The sequence below is a fragment of the Xenopus laevis genome, chromosome 9_10L (genome assembly GCF_017654675.1).
Source record: "Xenopus laevis strain J_2021 chromosome 9_10L, Xenopus_laevis_v10.1, whole genome shotgun sequence".
In the NCBI taxonomy this organism is placed as follows: Eukaryota; Metazoa; Chordata; class Amphibia; order Anura; family Pipidae; genus Xenopus; species Xenopus laevis.
In genome coordinates, this window is record NC_054387.1 from 70,397,973 (window position 1) to 70,417,421 (window position 19,449).

Here is a 19,449-nt window from a genome sequence, read left to right on the forward strand (position 1 = left end):
ACAAAAGCAAAGATCTGCTTGCTATGAGCAACATCATAGCTAATGGTTCACTCTACTTTTTACACAGCATGAGAAATAGACCTCAGGTTGACTGGGATGGCAGTCAGAGTGTCTAGAAAGAACATATTGTATTTCAGTTCTACCAGTCAGTTTGGAGTCAGATGTGTGCCCTTAAACTGGCTGCTACACATCCTGCACTGAGATATCTAGTGATCGGGATTCAGCCTGGATTTTGTAGTTAAATGGATTCTATCATGATTTTTATGGTATATTTCTTATTTCTAATTTACACAGTTTACACTGCAAATAATTTACTTTACCATATAAAATTAAATGTTAAACCAAACAAGTGTATTTTTTTTAGTTGTGATATTGGTGTGTAGGCAGACATCTCAGGTCATGTGCTTTCAAAAAAAAAAAAAAAACAGTGCTGCACTATGGAACTGCTTTCTGACAGGCTGTTGTTTTTTCTATGTAACTTAACAAGTCACAGAGGGACTTGGATTTTCAATATTGAGTGTTATACTTATATCTACCAGGGAGCTGTTTTCTGGTTACCTTCCCATTGTTCTGCTGATCGACTGCTAGGGGGGAAGGGAGGGGGGTGTTATCACTCCAACTTGCAGTGAGGCAGTAAAGAGTGACTGAAGTTTATCAGAGCACAAGTCACATGACTGGGGGCAGCTGGGAAACTGACAATATGTCTAGCCTGTCAGATTTCAAAATTAGAGATAAAGAAAATCAGTTTGCTCTTTTGAAAAACGGATTTCAATGACGAAGTCTGCTGGAGCAGCACTATTTACTGATGCATTTTGAAATAATATGTTTTCCCATGACAGTATCCTCTTAAGATGAAGTAGGATTGAGGACCATGGGTCACAGCTGACTTATTGTGGGAGTTGCAAACAATATCCTGCTTTGGGTTTGAAGAGTAGCCTTCTTACATAAATATCCTCTTATAAATGGTTCTGTTGAAAATTCAACTGTAAGATACTGAGGGAAAATATGCCCAGCAACCCCAGATAGGGCTGTGCCAATGAGCCAATTCTATTTGATTCACATGCTTAAATGTTAAACTTTGTTCCCATTGGCTGATGTGCAGGGCGGGCATTTGTACCTGGCCACCTGGGTAAATGTATGCTGGAACTTATAGCAACCAACCAGAGAACTATTCCACTGGTAAATCTGACCAGTGTTGGTAATTGAGCCCCAGTGTGTTGAGAAGAGACAGGAAACAAATAGCTGTATTTATCACTAAACAAATCGCAACAAGAAAAATTCCCATGGCAGCACTTCTAAACTTGCACTATTTTACACCCCAGCTGCAGTTATTTCTAAACTGCACAAGGTGAATTCTGGGTGCAAATAGGGGTGCATGTTATGCAATATTTTCCACCACCAAGATAACTTTTGATTTTGATGTCACCTCATTTTTACACTAAAGCCCCCTTGGGATCCTAGGAGTTAAGGCAGCAAGACAACTCCAGGCTACAGACCACTGAGGTTAATCGCCAGAACACCACAGGTATTACAAAGCATTACCTGCCGGCAATCGGAGTGTTATATTGTTACAGAAATCTGAAAGGCAACACTCGGTCCTGGTGATGTTGTTAGAACTGTGGCAGAAAACCTGAGCTTTAAACTCCGGCAGCGAGATGCAGGATTTCAGCACCTCCTCCTTCCCATGGGTGAGCATCACGGACGTCCAACAGGCCCCTTCTGTCTGGCAGGTGTAGTTTGTGTTCTCACATAGCAGGCACACACATTTCAGGGCTGTAATACACAAAAAAAAACCAAATAAGCTAAAACACTTCTGCTGCCTTATTTAATCCTCTTGTTTATAGTAATAATGAGCACAAGTCAGGTTGTATTCTTCCCATTTACAGTACATCCACAGATTTTACATTTTCCTTGAACCAATGCCAATTTTTCATGGTCTCGTACAGGCAAGTGGTGTTTTCTTCTTACTGGATTTTACATTTTCCTTGAATGTGTGCTGTTTTGAAACTACAAAAATGGAAGCACTTTGCAGGGAGACACAGATTATGTTTTTAGGTCTCCTGGCAGCTGAAGTAACTGCCTGAATGTGTTGTTGTTGCACATGTACAGGGGTTGAGGACTCACAGTAGCACTCAGAAATCACAAATTCAAGGATTCAGTATTACTTATACTTATGCAATAAACAATCATCTTCAAGTTGGCATATTTCTGTTTGTATTCCCTTAAATGTAGCAATTGAAATCATCAGTGTTTATATGTTTAGGCTCGTTAAATTAATATTTGCTAGATGAACAAGCCTGTGCTTTCTGCAGAGAGATAATAGGCATTACCTGTAAATTGAGCTTCAGAAAATGAAAATGCTGGGGAATCAGGAGACACTCTGCTGTCATTATGAACTGGAACACAAGTCTGGTGCTCAATTGGATTATTATACTACGTTGCACATTTCAGGGCTTGTTTCTGCCCAACTGTGAGCACCTGTGGGCGTAGGTCTTTGTGCTCCAAAATGGAAAGCAAGTACCTGTGTTTTCCATATAAATACAGCACTGCCTGTGTTCAGCTGCAATGTATTCATGAGGGATGGGCAGGGGGGGAGGCACGTAGGCATACCCCATCATGCCCACTTACTTGCATGATATTCAGTCGTGCGAATTATGGAGCAGACAGCAGGGGCATGGTGCCCTCTCTTGTGCCTGTCAGTGTAGTGCTCTGCACTTCATTTTTAATCTAACACAAGGTGTAGAGCACGGCTATGCTTCAGACGCAAGTGCTCAGTGAATGAGCACTAACGGGTGTGATTTTGCCCCATTAATGTTCATGCACTTGCATCTGGTGCATAAGTAAATGACAACTTTGGTCACAGTCACAGATTATTTCTAAAAACATACAATGGACAATGACTTTAAGAACAGCAATTAACAAAAAGCTAGGGGTAACTGTGGGGAGAAAGGGTACAGTTCCTAACTAATGTCCCTGCAGTTAATGGACTGCGAATATCGATCAATGGAGTGAGCAGGTGGTGTTAAATACACTCCCACGAGAAGTGCACAGAGAGGGACACTATAGTTGGGCTAGTACTTTTGTAATTACTTAAACCCACTATCATGGTGTATATTACAGTCAGTCCTTTAATTCACCTGCTCATAAGTAACCAGATATGGAGCGTTTACCCTAGGCAGGATCATATGAATGGGTCCCTAATCTCTTTATTATATAAATCCAACTCTTCAATCAGACCACTTGACACTAACATATTCAGATGCTAAATCTATCTCTAATCCTTTCCTTTATCATTTTCTCCCATTCCCTGCCCTGGCTATTATAATAGGATTTCTACACTTTTATTGAAAACCTACCCCTATTACTAGGATTATATACTGAGAAATTTATGAACATGTGGTGAGCCATCCACCGACACTTAATTATGGCAACTGTGCACACACATTACATATAAACCCACTCATATATAAAAACATTTTATATATATATATATATATATATATATATATATATATATATATATATATATATATATATATATATATATATATATATATATATATATATATATATATAAGTCCAGAAAGTACCTGCACTCTATCCCTTCAGGTTTGTGGTGGGTGCTGGGTCAAAATTATGACATATAATCTTCAAGGATGGATCCGCACTCCAAACAATTTAATCAAAGTGATTTTTATTGAATCATCACTCACGTGTCCAACGTTTCGGCCCACGTTAGGGCCTTTATCAAAGACCTTGATAAAGGCCCTAACGTGGGCCGAAAAGTTGGACACGTGAGTGATGATTCAATAAAAATCACTTTGATTAAATTTGATTCAAATTAAATTCATATTGAATCATAACTCACGTGTCCAATGTTTCAGCCCACGTTAGGGCCTTTATCAAGGACCTTGATAAAGGCCCTAATGTGGGCCGAAACGTTGGACACGTGAGTGTGATTCAATACAAATCACTTTGATTAAATTGGTTGGAGTGCGGATCCATCCTTGAAAATTATATATATATATATATATTTTTTTTTTTTGCCCTAGCCTTTATATGAAACTTGTTTTACTACTTATGAGACAAATATGTCAAACTGATGTTGTAGGGCTACATGTGGCAATAGCGCTTTATGCAGCTCCCAGACACTTACTAAATACATGATTTCCATTGTTCCATATTAGTTCTTTGAGGGAGATTTATGTACACAAAAGCCATGAATAGTCTTTAAAATATAAACTTTTAAATGATGCAAATGTATGTTATAATTTAAACAGGTGCTTAGTGTATTATATAAATATTGTACCCCCCCCCCCCCCCACTTGAAACTATCTGAACTTTAAACTGAAAAAACTTTGGAGTTCCATGAAGTAACCCTCCAGTTGGTTATGGAAATCTTGGCGACTTCTAACCCTGATACATTTCTCCTTATATATTCAAAAATTATCAGACCTTCTCTGCCTGCATTGATGCAGAATAACATTGCACTTTGTATAATGTGATTTTTACACTGGGCAATAACCAGCTCACTTCAGCTAGAGACCATTCATATATATAATGCCATGCTATTCACTCTTTTCATTACCTAAGTAACATAAATCCTTTAGGTGCTCAATCCAGCTGATTGCTCTTCAGGATAAACGGGATATTAGAAATGCTTCACAACAATTAGAGGGCCACAACTGTCTGCCTGCTGGCATTCTGCCCCTATTGTAACAGTTTTATGGAGATCAGACTGACACCCAGACCCACTGAGTGATGGCAATAAGTAAGTGAAGTGCTCACAAAATCTTTACCAGGGACAGAATGTGGGAAAGAGCAAGAAGGCTAAAAAATAACAAACACAATAAGAAAACTAAAGCAAAGTTATGTATGACAGGTACATATTGTAGATGACATGACAAGCCGAGGTGCAGCTGATACAATGTCTTGTTAAACGCACAACCACACCTGTGCATGTGCCAAGCTATTGTCTGTATATCCGTCAGCCCTAATTCCAAATACTGCAGGAGGGATGGGGCACCCCACTCTCTATTATTTAGGCTGAAACACAGGTATTTCTGCACCAATTAAAGGTATACTAAAATCATATAAGTCTTCCAACCAGGGTGCTGCAGTACAACCTGAACCATCTACTGGAAAGCAAAGTGCCACTCTGGTCTCTAGATTTGTTTTCCAGTCCCTGTTAACCAAAGACAGTGAATCGGGGGGAACTGGTCGAAAATAAGGAAGAAGTAAAGCATCCATGCTTCTGATGGTCAGTTTTTTTCCCACAGTTCTAGCATCAGGAATATTTGAGTCAATAATTTATTCATAGGCCAACAGAGCTTGAAACAAAGGAAAAAATCTTACATTTTTAGTACATAATGTGCTTTCTGATTGGCTCTAAAATCTATGACTGGCTTTCAGCTAAATATTAGCCAGTTGCCTTTCCTGAAATAATCATACAGATAACTAAGGTACATGTTGTTCTATGAAGAAAAGTATTTTGCAACAATCCTAAATATGTAGTTTAGATTCACTTGCTGCCTATAAACACTGAAAATATTTTACTGTTTTAGTATTAACTTTTATGATCTCTCAGAATAATATTGTGCCGGTGCTCAGTTATTAGGAGCAAAGGATGCAAAGCCACAGCATGTAGACTGTGTCTGTCTGGGATTGTGGAGGGCTAGGTAATGAAGACTTCAGTTTAGGAATTGGCCCCATTGAGTGCATTAGCAGTTATAGGGCTCTTCCTGGAGATGTTGTGTCCTGGCACAAATCATTAAGTATAAGAGCAATGAATTTTGCCTCTGTATAAAACAGCATATCATAAAATTCATTGGTCTGAATTTATATGGGATAACTGTGCACTTGGGGCAATACCTCTCCCTGCTATATCCACTTTCCCACAGCCACAGTCCCTTCCCAGAGGCTATTATCCCACTGCTACTATAGGCAACATTGCTCCCTACTATACCTGCTATCCCACATCCACTTCCCAGAGACTATTATTCCACTGCTACTATAGGCACCATCTCTCCCTACTATACCTGCTATCCCACATCCACTTTCCAGAGACTATTATCCCCACTGTTACTATAGGCAACATCGCTCCCTACTATACCTGCTATCCCACAGGCACAGTCCCTTCCAGAAACTATTATCCCCACTGCTACTATAGGCACCATCTCTCCCTACTATACCTGCTATCCCACAGTCCCTTCCCAGAGGCTATTATCTGACTGCTACTATAGGCACCATCTCTCCCTACTATACCTGCTATCCCACAGCCACAGTCCCTTCCCAGAGGCAATTATCCCCACTGCTGCTATAGGACAACTGCATAGCTGTAAGCAAGTTAAACACACAATGGGGGTCTAATGCTGTCAAACTTTTCTTCTTCCCAGGCAATTCAGGTTGATGAGTAGTCAAACAAATTTTGATTAAGGTCGAACAGTGTGAATAGTGAGAGGCCCTTTTACATATATCAATAAATTGTGAAGGTTTTTTGGTGTCCTTTAACTGCTCATGAAAAAAATGTTAATGGGTACATTGCAGAGGGGTTAATAATTAACTAACCTTACCTAGATTACCCATTGTTATTACCTTAATAGGTTTTGTTTTGTACTTCTGTGAAAAATAGTTCATTATATACAAATATAGTGTCAAGCTCTGCATGCGTGAATAAGCAAATTCAGTGTACTTCACAGATAAACACCACCCATACTCTTCATTACTGTCCCATTTATTTGTACTAGTTAAGAAAATACACAATGGTACCACAATGGGGTTGACCCTCTCTGGTCACTTGATGTCCTATTCCCAGAAGCATGCACAGTTAATGCTGATGTGGTCCTGCCTTCAACTGCACATGTTCCTGGTCAAAGGGAAAATGCATAAACCAACCATAGATATGGAAACCAAGAATTTCTTTTTGAGACATCAACTCAATATCCAGGACGAAAATTCAAATTGGTTGTAACACCTCAACCATGTCCCATTGTTCAACCCTCGGTGGTTATAAATGCAGGCTGACATTTCTCCATATAATATGGCTTCTCTAATCAGATTTCCATCTGTGTAAAACATAATCCTTATAATATTTTTTCCAGTTGATGCAAAATAAATAGATATAAAATAATTAGATATTAACCCTTTCCCTGCCAGCCGTTTTGTCCTAGATGCGAACATCTACTGCCAAGCAGTTTTTAGATATTTTGCACTCTTTCACTTTAAGGGCCTTTCCTGGGGTGGTCTTTTAGTTTACCCAGGAAAACAATATATTGTTTTTTTCAGGACAACCTGAACTTTCACAATATGCAAGAATTTTGGTGTAATTCTACTTCTGTAAAAAAATATAGGCTTCTAAGTATCTAATAAAATGAAAAAAATCATGTTTCACGAAGAACAATCACATATATCAGAAACATCATTTATTTTATGTACGAGAACACAGCTGATTTAGAAAGGTCTATGTCTCCTGAACACGGCAATACCAAATATATATAGTTTTATGGAGATTTCTCACTTGTATAGCTCAAAATCTACAAGCAGTACACAACCAAATTTCCAAAGCAGCGCTCCCCAAACGGCATACTTCTGATTTCAAGGCCAAACATTCCGCTAACAGTAGGTCTACCCTAGAAAACTACCCATTACTAGAAAGAACAGATTCTGGTGAACCAAAAATGGGTAAAAATATCTTTGTACTCCAAACTACCAAGTTGCAATTGTTTCCTAAAGTTAGAATGTTTTATAGAAATTGGTGAATTTTTTGAAAAATGACCTCAAAGCTTCAACTCTACAGCAACATATCTCCCACACATCATTAGGTATCAATGTAAAACACCCCAAATATGAAATCCTGGGGTCCACTGAACAGTTTGATGCCCAATCTGTATAGGTGTACCCAAGCACGTGGCATAGGGGGCCCCAAAAGGAAGACCCCCCATTTGTTCTGTCATTTCAGATACTGCAAAATCAACACATTTACATAGTTTTGGGGGCGGCAAAGGTAGAAAAAAGGACGTTCACCCCAGAAAACCATATATTTTCGGAAAGTACACATTCCTCTGAATCCAAATTGGGTATGCATGTCTTTTTACACCAAAGTACCAAGCGGCAAACCATTCCTAGATTTGGTGATTTTGGCGACATTTCCAAAAATCACCTAAAAATTTCTAATGTCTACCCTGCAGCATCGTATTTCCCACATACTTTTAGGTATCAAGAGAAATCACCCCAAATATGAAAGCCTAGGGTCCTCTGAACAGTTTGATGCCCAATATATATAGGTGTACCCAAGCACGTGGCATATAGGGGCCCCAAAAGGAAGACCCCCATATGGTCTGTCATTTCAGATACTGCAAAATCAACACATTTACATAGATTTGGGGGCGGCAAAGGTAGAAAAAAGTACGTTCACCCCAGAAAACCATATATTTTCGGAAAGTACACATTCCCCTGAATCCAAATTGGGCATGCATGTCTTTCTACGCCAAAGTACCAAGCCGCAAACCATTCCTAAATTTGGTGATTTTGGTGACATTTCCATAAGTCACCTCAAAATTTCTACCCTGCAGCATCGTATTACCCACATACTTTTAGGTATCAAGAGAAATCACCCCAAATATGAAAGCCTAGGGTCCTCTGAACAGTTTGATGCCCAATATGTATAGGTGTACCCAAGCACGTGGCATACAGGGGCCCCAAAAAGAAGACCCCCATATGGTCTGTCATTTTAGGTACTGCAAAATCAACACATTTACATCGTTTTGGGGGGGGCAAAAGTAGAAAAAAGTAAGTTCACCCAAGAAAACCATATATTTTCGGAAAGTACACATTCCCACAAATCCAAATTGGGTATGCATGTCTTTCTACGCCAAAGTACCAAGCCGCAAACCATTCCTAAATTTGGTGATTTGGTGACATTTCCAAAAATCACTTCAAAATTTCTACCCTGCAGCATCGTATTTCCCCACATACTTTTAGGTATCAAGATAAATCACCCCAAATATGAAAGCCTAGGGTCCTCTGAACAGTTTGATGCCCAATATGTATAGGTGTACCCAAGCACATAGCATACAGGGGCCCCAAAACGAAGACCCCCATATAGTCTGTCATTTCAGGTACTGCAAAATCAACACATTTACATCGTTTTGGGGGGGGCAAAGTAGAAAAAAGTAAGTTCACCCAAGAAAACCATATATTTTCGGAAAGTACACATTCCCACGAATCTAAATTGGGTATGCATGTCTTTGTACTACAAAGTACCAACATACTTTTAGGTATCAAGAGAAATCACCCCAAATATGAAAGCCTAGGGTCCTCTGAACAGTTTGATGCCCAATATGTATAGGTGTACTGAAGCACGTGGCATATACGGGCCCCAAAACGAAGACCCCCATTTGTTCTGTCATTTCAGATACTGCAAAATCAACACATTTATATAGTTTTGGGGGGCGGCAAAGGTAGAAAAAAGTACGTTCAACCCAGAAAACCATATATTTTCGGAAAGTACACATTCCCCTGAATCCAAATTGGGTATGCATATCTTTCTACTCCAAAGTACCAAGCCGCAAACCATTCCTAAATTTGGTGATTTTGGTGACATTTCCAAAAATCACTTCAAAATTTCTACCCTGCAGCATCGTATTTCCCCACATACTTTTAGGTATCAAGAGAAATCACCCCAAATATGAAAGCTTAGGGTCCTCTGAACAGTTTGATACCCAATATGTATAGGTGTACCCAAGCATGTGGCATACAGGGGCCCCAAAACGAAGAACCCCATATGGTCTGTCATTTCAGATACTGCAAAATCAACACATTTACATTGTTTTGAGGGGGGCAAATGTAGAAGTAAGTTCACCCCAGAAAACCATATATTTTCGGAAAGTACACATTCCCACGAATCTAAATTGAGTATGCATGTCTTTGTACTCCAAAGTATCAAGCCGCAAACCATTCCCAAATTTGGTGATTTTGGTGACATTTCCAAAAGTCACCTCAAAATTTCTAACCTGCAGCATCGTATTACCCACATACTTTTAGGTATCAAGAGAAATCACCCCAAATATGAAAGCCTAGGGTCCTCTGAACAGTTTGATGCCCAATATGTATAGGTGTACCCAAGCACGTGGCATATAGGGCCCCCAAAAGGAAGACCCCCATATGGTCTGTCATTTTAGGTACTGCAAATTCAACACATAAACATAGTTTTGGGGGGGAGCAAAGGTAGAGAAATGCACATTCACCCCAGAAAACCATATATTTTCGGAAAGTACACATTCCCGTGAATCCAAATTGGGTATGCATGTCTTTGTACTCCAAAGTACCAAGTCGCAAGCCTTTCCTAAATTTGGCGATAAAAGCAACAGTTTTTACATTTTTGAAATTGCCTAAAAATATTGCAATTGGCCGCATTTATCTCACCCAATTTTTTGCATACAATTGTAAAACACCATAAATATTGATGCCAAGGGTCTACTGAACAGTTTGATGCCCAATATGCATTGATATACCAAGGCAGCTGGCATATGCGGACCCCAAATGAAAATAGTGCATATGATTTACTCCGCTGCCGATTCGCCTTCTGTGAACATAGACCCTTGACTTCATATTATGTGCCTCAAGACCCTCCTAACAGCAAAGACCCCCCAAAACCATATGTTTTTGGAAAGTACACATTCTGACGAATCCACCAAAGATAAAGACGTCTTTCTACACCAAACTACCAAACTGCAAAGCTTTTCTAAACGTAGAGGTTTTTACAACATTTCTGAAAATCACCTAAAATTGTTGCAGTTTGCCGCATTTATCGCACACAATGTTTTACGTATAAAGAAAAATCACCCTAAATATGGACGTCAGAGGTCTACTGAATAGTTTGATGCCCAATATGCAAAGATTTACCAAAGTATGTGGCGTGTACGGACCCCAAATAAAAAACATGCATATGAATTTTCACGCTAGCCAACTAAGCTGCAGAAAAGAGAGCCCCAACTGTGCGTTATGTGCCGTATGACCCACAAAATGTAAAAAGACCCCCAGAAAACTATATATTTTTGGAAAGCATATATTCTGGCGAATCAAACTAAGTAAAATAAATCTTTCTATACCAAAGCACCAAACAGCAAAACAATACTAAAGAACAGGAACAATAATGCAGGGATAAAATGGCAATAAAACCACAAAAATAACGTAAATCAATGAAATAACAAAATAATTGATCCGACAGCGTAATTAGTGGCCGAAATCGATTATCCAATAGTCACGCTGTCAAAATAACATGTTTTTAGGCAAAACAAACAGTACAATGAATAAGTAAAAAAAAAAAAAACCTGTTTGTGAGTTTTTGTGTATACATATTTGTGCACTAATAAAAGTTGTCTGAGTGTGCAAATACATGTAATTAAGTGTAAATAAGTGTACAAAATTGACCAAGTGTGCTAAAATAAAAAAACAAAAAATACAAATTTTTACTAAAATGTTTGTATAAGTGTATAAATGTACTGTAGGTATGTGTAAGTGCAGGTAAGTGGGTAAAAAAATGTGCACTTACCGTTTTTGTAGCAGGAGGATCGCTGGAACAGATGGAGGCAGCCAGAACAGCGTGACTGCAGAGTTACTGCGCAGCAGGAAGTGTGTGGGCGGCTGTGCAGGAAGGAAGAGGTGAGTATGACGCAGCAGCGCTATTTCCAGCGCATTTGCGACTTTGAAGTCGGATCTGCGACAATCGTGTCGCAGATCCGACTCGACAGCCCCCCAGCCTTGTTGCCCAGGGGGCTGTCAACCCTTCTGACTCTCTGCGGAGGCGGCAAAAGCCGCCGATGCAGAGAGTAGGGCTCAGCTGCAGGAGAACGTACATGGTACATTCTTGGCAGCCTGAGCCCTGAACCGCCAGCACGTACGCCGTACGTGCTTGGCGGTTAAAGGGTTAAATAAACTTCTGTATGCAACAAAACAAATTTCAGAATTCCAATAACCTTGAAAAACCAACAAAAGCCCAGAAGCCCAATACACTCATTTTGCAAAAGCCAAAGACCAATTATTCAATTATTATTTGAGTGTTGTTTCTACAGGTGCAGGAAAGAAGACAATATAAAATGTTGGGAGGGGGAGAAGCAGAGATGATACAAAAAAACCTTGGTCTTTAAAACTGTTTACTTCTAAATACTACATAAGGCCCTAAATAACCTGTTGAATGTAAAAAACTTTCCTTATAAAGGAACCCAGCGATTTAGAAAGGCTGTTTACTGTACTAGGTGCTCCTGGAAGCCCATTTTGAAAGCAAGCTACAGCAAGATTTTAGATAAACACTTATTTGATGTCCTATACATTAATGAAACTTCGGTTAAATAGCTGATTCATTTTCATATATTTGTATGTTTTGGTTAAATATTTGGCCTCAAAGGGGTCTTGGATCAAATAAATCTGAAAAATAATTCCCTAGGTAGAGAACCAAAGGGAATAAGACAGGCTAAATATAGGTATTGCTTATTGAGCTAGAAAAGGTCTTTGAACAGTGATTAATTTTTGCAATTTCGAGCATGCTAACACTAGGAGAAGAACTAAGGAGGCCAAATTAGGATTTAGGGAGGCCTGTGAAATGATCTAGGCATAAAGCTGGCCATAGACGTAAAGATCTGATCGTACGAATCGAGGATTCGTACGATTTTCGGAACCTGTGTGGAGAGTCCCGACATTTTTCGTCCGGCGGAGATCGTCGTTTGGTCGATCGGACAGGTTAGAAAATTTCTGTCGGATGCCGATAATATCTCTGCGTGTATTGCCGATCGTACGATTTTCAGTGGGAGACTGTCACTAGCTTTGGTTGGACATAGATATCGTACGATTGCTGTCAGGGGCAGAACATTGCTGATCTGTTCTTTAACTAATCTGACTGGTAAGACTTTGATCTGAATGGTTAGTGGCGGGTCGGGAGATGGGAAAGTCCGATCGTACAATGATTCGTACGATCGGATCTTTGCATCTATGGCCAGCTTAAGAATCATCCCTGCAGTTGTTTTCAGCAGCTACCACTAGTGAGAATGGAAGGGATAAGCCAAGCAGAAAACCTGTGCTACCTTACAGTTGTGTAAAGATGGCCATAGACGTAACAATTACAATCTTTCTTGGAAAAGATCTTTCCAAGAAAGATCGTTCACTTCAATACACACGTGTAGAGCTGTATCTTCAGATATACAGGTAGATATATAGGTAGAAACAATAGAATTCTTCCTGTATCTGATGATTCAGCAATAACAATGGGCTATGTTTGGGTCCTTCAAAGGCACCCGATCATAATTTTCCGTCCAGCCCGATCGACGAGCCGACAGATATTCAAGTCTTCTGCCGATATCGGGCAGCTCTTTTCCCACCATACATGCACCGAATATCGTACGGAAATTAGTTTTGTAAGATATTAACTGTGCGTCTATGGTCACCTTAAGGATCATGGCACACAGGGTGAGGTCTCCGCCAGCATTTACCTGTCTGAGAAGCACCCAACCCCACCTGACCTAGTTTTAATTTAAACCACATGTCACTAGCTCAAATGCATGTTTTCTGGAAAAAAATATGATTGTCACCCCTGGTGAGAGATGATTTCTGTGAAAACTAATAACAGGCTCCTCCACAGATTTGGGTGTCCCACGTGCCATGAGCCTTTGTTTGACTTTCTGATGCTCCTGTTTACTTCTAATAGTAACACATCAAAGTGGTCCTAAGTACAGTCCTTACCAGAACATATTCAATATTATAATTTTATGATAATCATGGGTGTAGGTCTATTAATGATACTTCTGCTGTTTGAGGGTATCAAGACAAGAATTCACTGGACAAAAAGTCGATGGTCTGAAACTCCTTTGTTGTACAAGTATGGGACCTGTTATCCAGAATGCTCGGGACCTGGGGTTTTCCAGAAAACTGATCTTTCTGTAATTTAGATCTTCATACCTTAAGCCTACTGAAAATCATGTAAATACTAAATAAACCCAATAGGCTGGTTTTGCTTCCAATAAGGATTTATTACTGTATATCTCAGTTTGAATCAAGTACAAGGTGCTGTTTTATTATTACACAGAAAAAGGAAATATTTTTAAAAAAAATGTAACTATTTGGATAAAATGGAGTCTATATGGCTTTTCTGTAATTGGGAGCTTTCTGGATAATGAGTTTCCGAATAACAGATCCCACACCTGCATTATGTAACAACCTTGTAGCCTGATGGATTTCTTCATACAAGAAATGTGGGAGAGACAAGAGAGACAAGGCAGGTTTAGCTTGGTCCAGATATTCATATAAAATAGAACTGACCAGCCTATGGCCATTCAGCGGTAGTCTGCAGCTTATACTACACGTGCAACAACAGCATGGATAATTCGGTGAATGCGAGATCAAATGCTTTCCTACCTCTCTTCTCCTGTCAGTACGGCAGCCAGGGCAAAATGCACATTTTTATTAGAAATCCTGCTAATGTAAATTTAGGTTTCTAAATACAACAAACACCTTTTCCTTGAATACTTCTGAATGTTTTTTGAAGTGTTCCTGCAATTTAATAACATCAAAATAAAAGCATTATGCTAAATACACTACAACTCTTACAGTAACTAGAAAACTAAAAAAAAATGTTGCAAAATCGGCATCCACATGAAAAAGCGGCAGCTGTTTCTGGGCGATAAGCTGTCGCAATGAGTTAGTCCTTGCAAAGAGCACAAGGCTAAAGGTCAGCTGTAGAAATAGAAAGAGTACGCATACATACTGCTAGCTATATCACTTCTCTTTAAATTGCTATGATACAGCTATACTGCCTTGGTATAATAACTGCAGTACAGCAAACGCTTTGGAACATAACCCAGCTAACTGCAGAGTTTTTGTAAGGCTAACTTCAGCCAAATAGATTCAGCCTCCTATTGCAATTCGTGTACAAGGTCACCTATTGACAATGGAAAATCCCAGCTCTACCACCACCTACTGTATCTAGTGCCAATAGGCGTAGAACCCGAGCACCATAAATTATGTGAATTTTTGGTGCAATTTCGTCAGACGCATCTACACCTCATGGTCACAATATAAATACACTTTGTTTTTAACATCATTCCAATACCTCTAGAGTGCAGCATCAAGACAGAATGGTTTGAAGAATTCTACGACTACATTCATTCAAACCCACAGCCTATTTCATCCCCAAATCTGGGTTACCATGTGATTTTCTCCCCTATTCAACTTGAATGGCTCAACCCATGGCTACACAGCAGCATATTTATATATAATATTGGGGCTCATTTATTAACACTGGGCAAATTTGCCCATGGGCAGTTACCTATGCCAACCAATCAGTGATTAGCTTTTTAAAGCCAGCTGCAAGAAAAATGAATGGTTGTGATGGGTTACTGCCCATGGGCAAATTTGCCCAGTGTTGATAAATGACCCCCAGTGTTTCTAAAGCAAAATAATGTACCGGTAATAATACATTATAATTCAAAGCAAATATATAGGGATGCACCGATTCCAGGATTCGTGATTCGGCCAAGATTCGGCTTTTTTCAGCAAGATTTGGATTCGGCCGAATCCTTGTGTCTGGCCGAACCGAATCCTAATTTGCATATGCAAATTGTGGGGTGGGCGGGATTTCATGTGACTTTTTGTTAGAAAACAAGGAAGTAAACTAATTTTTCCACTTTTTCCTTTCCTGTCCCTAATTTGCATATGCAAATTAGGATGGATTCGGCGATTCGGACAAATCCAAAATAGTGTCTTCGGTGCATCCCTACAAACATAACATCGTTACTGGTTGTTTAATAAATCCTGAATCCTAAAGTGTTAGGATTTGGTGAATCCCTAAAAAAAGATGATGCTAGTTTCTGCACTGGTGAGTTTGTATTTAAAATGCTTCCTGCTTATACTTTTCAGCCAAAAATGAAGCTTTCTTTTAACATTTAACAGGAGACATCATGGTTGTGTTTTAACTTTTACTAAATTCTCTAACCTTTCATCAGTTTCCCAGTTATGTGTTAATTCAACAACTTTTGAAAAAAACATGTGAAATGTGTATAAAATGCTTGCAATTTTTAATGTACTTAAGCTGGCCATTTGTCTCCCTATCAAACCTTTTATAAGGAGATTAAAAAGTTAAACTAAATAACCAGTCATTTGAGTCACTTGCCTGTTATGATGGGCTGGTGCTATTCTTCTTTAAAAAACATACCAACTACTGCTACTTGCAGTACAACTTTGCACCCACTCAATAAATTGTACCTTTCCTTGTCCTATAAAGGGGTTGTCCACCTTTGTGGAAAGTCCAATCTCTGTGGTAGCACAATAAATACTTTTCCCAATACAACCATTTAAAAAAAAAATACCATCTTCTCTGCTATTTGAATTACAAATAGGCATTTACCCAATTCTTAGGTACAGCATTTGTATAGAGATTTGCAGCAGGGAGAAAAGAAGAGCAGGAGAATCACACTTCTGCTCATGTGCCCGTTCCTCATTCATTTACATAGCTTTACTCTGATTGGCTGGCAGTAGGATTAATGTTGTGCAAATGAATGACAAAGAGAACAGTCAATCGCAAAAAGTCCTGGATTCTTCCTGATGATCTAAATTTCTCTCCCCCAGCTGCTGGATTTCTGGGTCTTTGGGGGGAGAGAGGGGTCAGTGACCCACTTCTGCAGAGGTGTGACTCAATTCCCCAGAATTGCACCTCACAAAATTTGAAAATCAGAAAGAGGAACAAATGGTTCCGCGGCATAGAATTTTTTTGACCATGCCGTTTTGTGGCAACACCTCCAAAATACCATGCCCTTTTTGCAAAAATTTTCAGGTTATAGAAAGTTTGAACACATTTCTGCAGGTTTTAGGTCCATGCTTTATGTGTTATTACACTTTTGCTATATAAAGGTGAAATTGCCCTTTAAGCTTTAATTCTGAGTTCTCCCAAGAGACTTGCTTATCTTAAATAGTTACAATTGTAACTTTTTTTAATCTTAAAGGGGTAGTAAACCTTTAATTAAACTTTTAGTATGCTATAGACTGGCCAGTTCTAAGCAACTTTTCAATTGGTCTTCATTTATTTTTTATAGTTTTTTTTAATTATTTGACTTTTTCTTCTTTCCAGCTTTCACTGACACCATCTAAAAAACAAATACTCTGTAAGGCTACAAATGTATTGTTATTGCTGCTTTTTATAACTCGACTTTCTATTCAGGCCCCTCTCCTATTAATAGTCCAGTCTCTTATTCAAATCAATGCATATTGCTGACATTGAAAACTACATAACTCAAAAACTACAAATAATAATAAATGAAAACCAATTGCAATCAGAATATCACTGATGTAGACATCATGCTAAACGATCATTTAAAAGTCAACAGCCCCTTTAAATTGTTACAAATGTATCTAAGTGCAGGTGCTGTGTTTTCTGGGCCCCTTGTTCAATTAGAAGTTTTGCATCTTTTTCTGACATCAGTGCAGGAGAATAGAAACTCAGGACATTTCAGTAACAATCCGGGACTGCGGGCTGATCTGTCAAAATCTACCACTTTGGTACAATTGTACATTGTTTAAGTTGTACATTGTTGAGATTAAGCACTTACCTTTCCTTGTTCATTGGGAACATATGTACACCCAACATCCCTATTCAGTGTACATACAACATCCCTATTTGGAGTATCACAATTATTTGAGCCACACCCTGACACACAGCAACCTCAACTTGTAACAGACAGAGGTTGCCCCGAGTCTCCTGTCTAAACAGGGATAGACAAGGCCACTAGGAGCAGGAAATAAAGAAAGTGTTAAGCACTGGGCAGTGCCAGCAGTCAGTAGAAGTCCAGGAACACGGCAAGAGTCAATAACTAGAATATCAGAAATATACACCCAAGAAGAGTAAGACCTACCACTGGGCAAAGTACCTGTGACAAGGCAGGATATTTTGAATCTGGCAACAAACATGGCACCATGACATCAACATAAAACACCCATCATGGCTCCAAAGGTCTGAAGCAATGATATCAACACACACGGCGACCAGCGCATACTGGCAAGCTTTATATAAGTACTAACATGATTTCCTGCCTAAACTCCTTTTGTAAATGACGTATACTGAACTATATACATAAAGTATAGTTATGACTAAATAAATGCGGTATCAATCATATTTAATAGTCACATTTAATGTTGTACCCAGGAAAAACTCAGGATTATATTTTACAGGGGAGCTTTGATGTCATGACTCATGATTATCATTAAACTGAGACTCCTTTAAGGAGAACAAAAGCGTAATTAAAGAAGTAGCTAGAAATGTTGTACATTATGTTTTGTGCTTATGTACCAGCCCAAGGCAACCACAGGCCTTTAGCGGTAAAGATCTGTGTCTCCAAAGATGCCCCAGTAGCTCCCCATCTTCTTTCTGCTGATTCACTGCACATGCTCAGTGCTGCTGTAACTTTCTCCACTTAGGGACCCACTCACAATATATAGTACACATAGAATAGAAATGTCACAGTATAAGGCTGAATAGTAAATAATACAGATAATTACTACATGTCAGCACAGAAACCAGTGCAATTAGCATCAGAATTTAATAATCAGCCCTGTAGCATCAGTTTATAGTACAGACCAACCTCATTTTCTGCTGGATAATTTGTGACAACCCCTAAGCTTAGCTTCTCAACAGTTTCTCAGAGCCCACTGAGCATGTGAAAGTGACACTTTCCAAGATGGTGACCCCCTGTGACAAGTTTGAAGTCCTGGATCATTGTTGCTATTGAGAAGCTGAAATTTTAGGCTGGTGCAATAAGTTCAGTATATAAAATAGGGCATTTTTAGCCATATTAATTTTAAGGGTTTAGTTCTCATTTAAACGTCAGAAATGTCCAGGGCAGACAGATCTGCAAAAAGAGCAACGCTTGCATGCAAATGGGTAAGCTTGTATGGAATGTACAACATCTGCCAGTTATTTCAAGTATCAGAGTGAGATGTAATCATATGAAACAATCGTAGGTATGCACTGTTTCTATATATATATATATATATATATATATATATATATATATATATATATATATATATATATATATATATATATATAAATATTAAATTCCATTATGAATACGGACTATGTCTTTATAGCATTGATACACATGGCTTGAGAAAGGGCCAAGATGGCTCGAAACATCGCCGAATGATATGTGCACATATATGGCGATGTGAAGTTTTTATCTTTCAATACAGAATTTAAGCATTAATAGTGAGTGCTGTCCATCCTTTCATCTGTACATATTATGGGAAGCTAACCGGAGTATGGCGAAGGACGAGCACCACATCCATATTCACTTAAAGGAATAGTTCAGTGTGAAAATAAAAACTGGGTAAATAGATAAGCTGTGCAAAATAAAAAAATGTTTCTAATATAGTTAGTTAGCAAAAAATGTTATGTATAAAGGCTGGAGTGAA

General features: G+C 38.9%; 1 protein-coding gene across 1 annotated transcript in view; it reads right to left on the reverse strand.

The window, feature by feature from the left end:
• Nucleotides 1-19,449, reverse strand: part of acvr1c.L (activin A receptor type 1C L homeolog) — a 59,561-nt gene that overhangs the window by 29,156 nt on the left and 10,956 nt on the right. Inside the window, exon 2 of the mRNA XM_018235789.2 lies at nt 1,543-1,773. Within this exon, the coding sequence (XP_018091278.2) occupies nt 1,543-1,773 (231 nt within the window). The remainder of the gene's footprint in view (nt 1-1,542; nt 1,774-19,449) is intronic.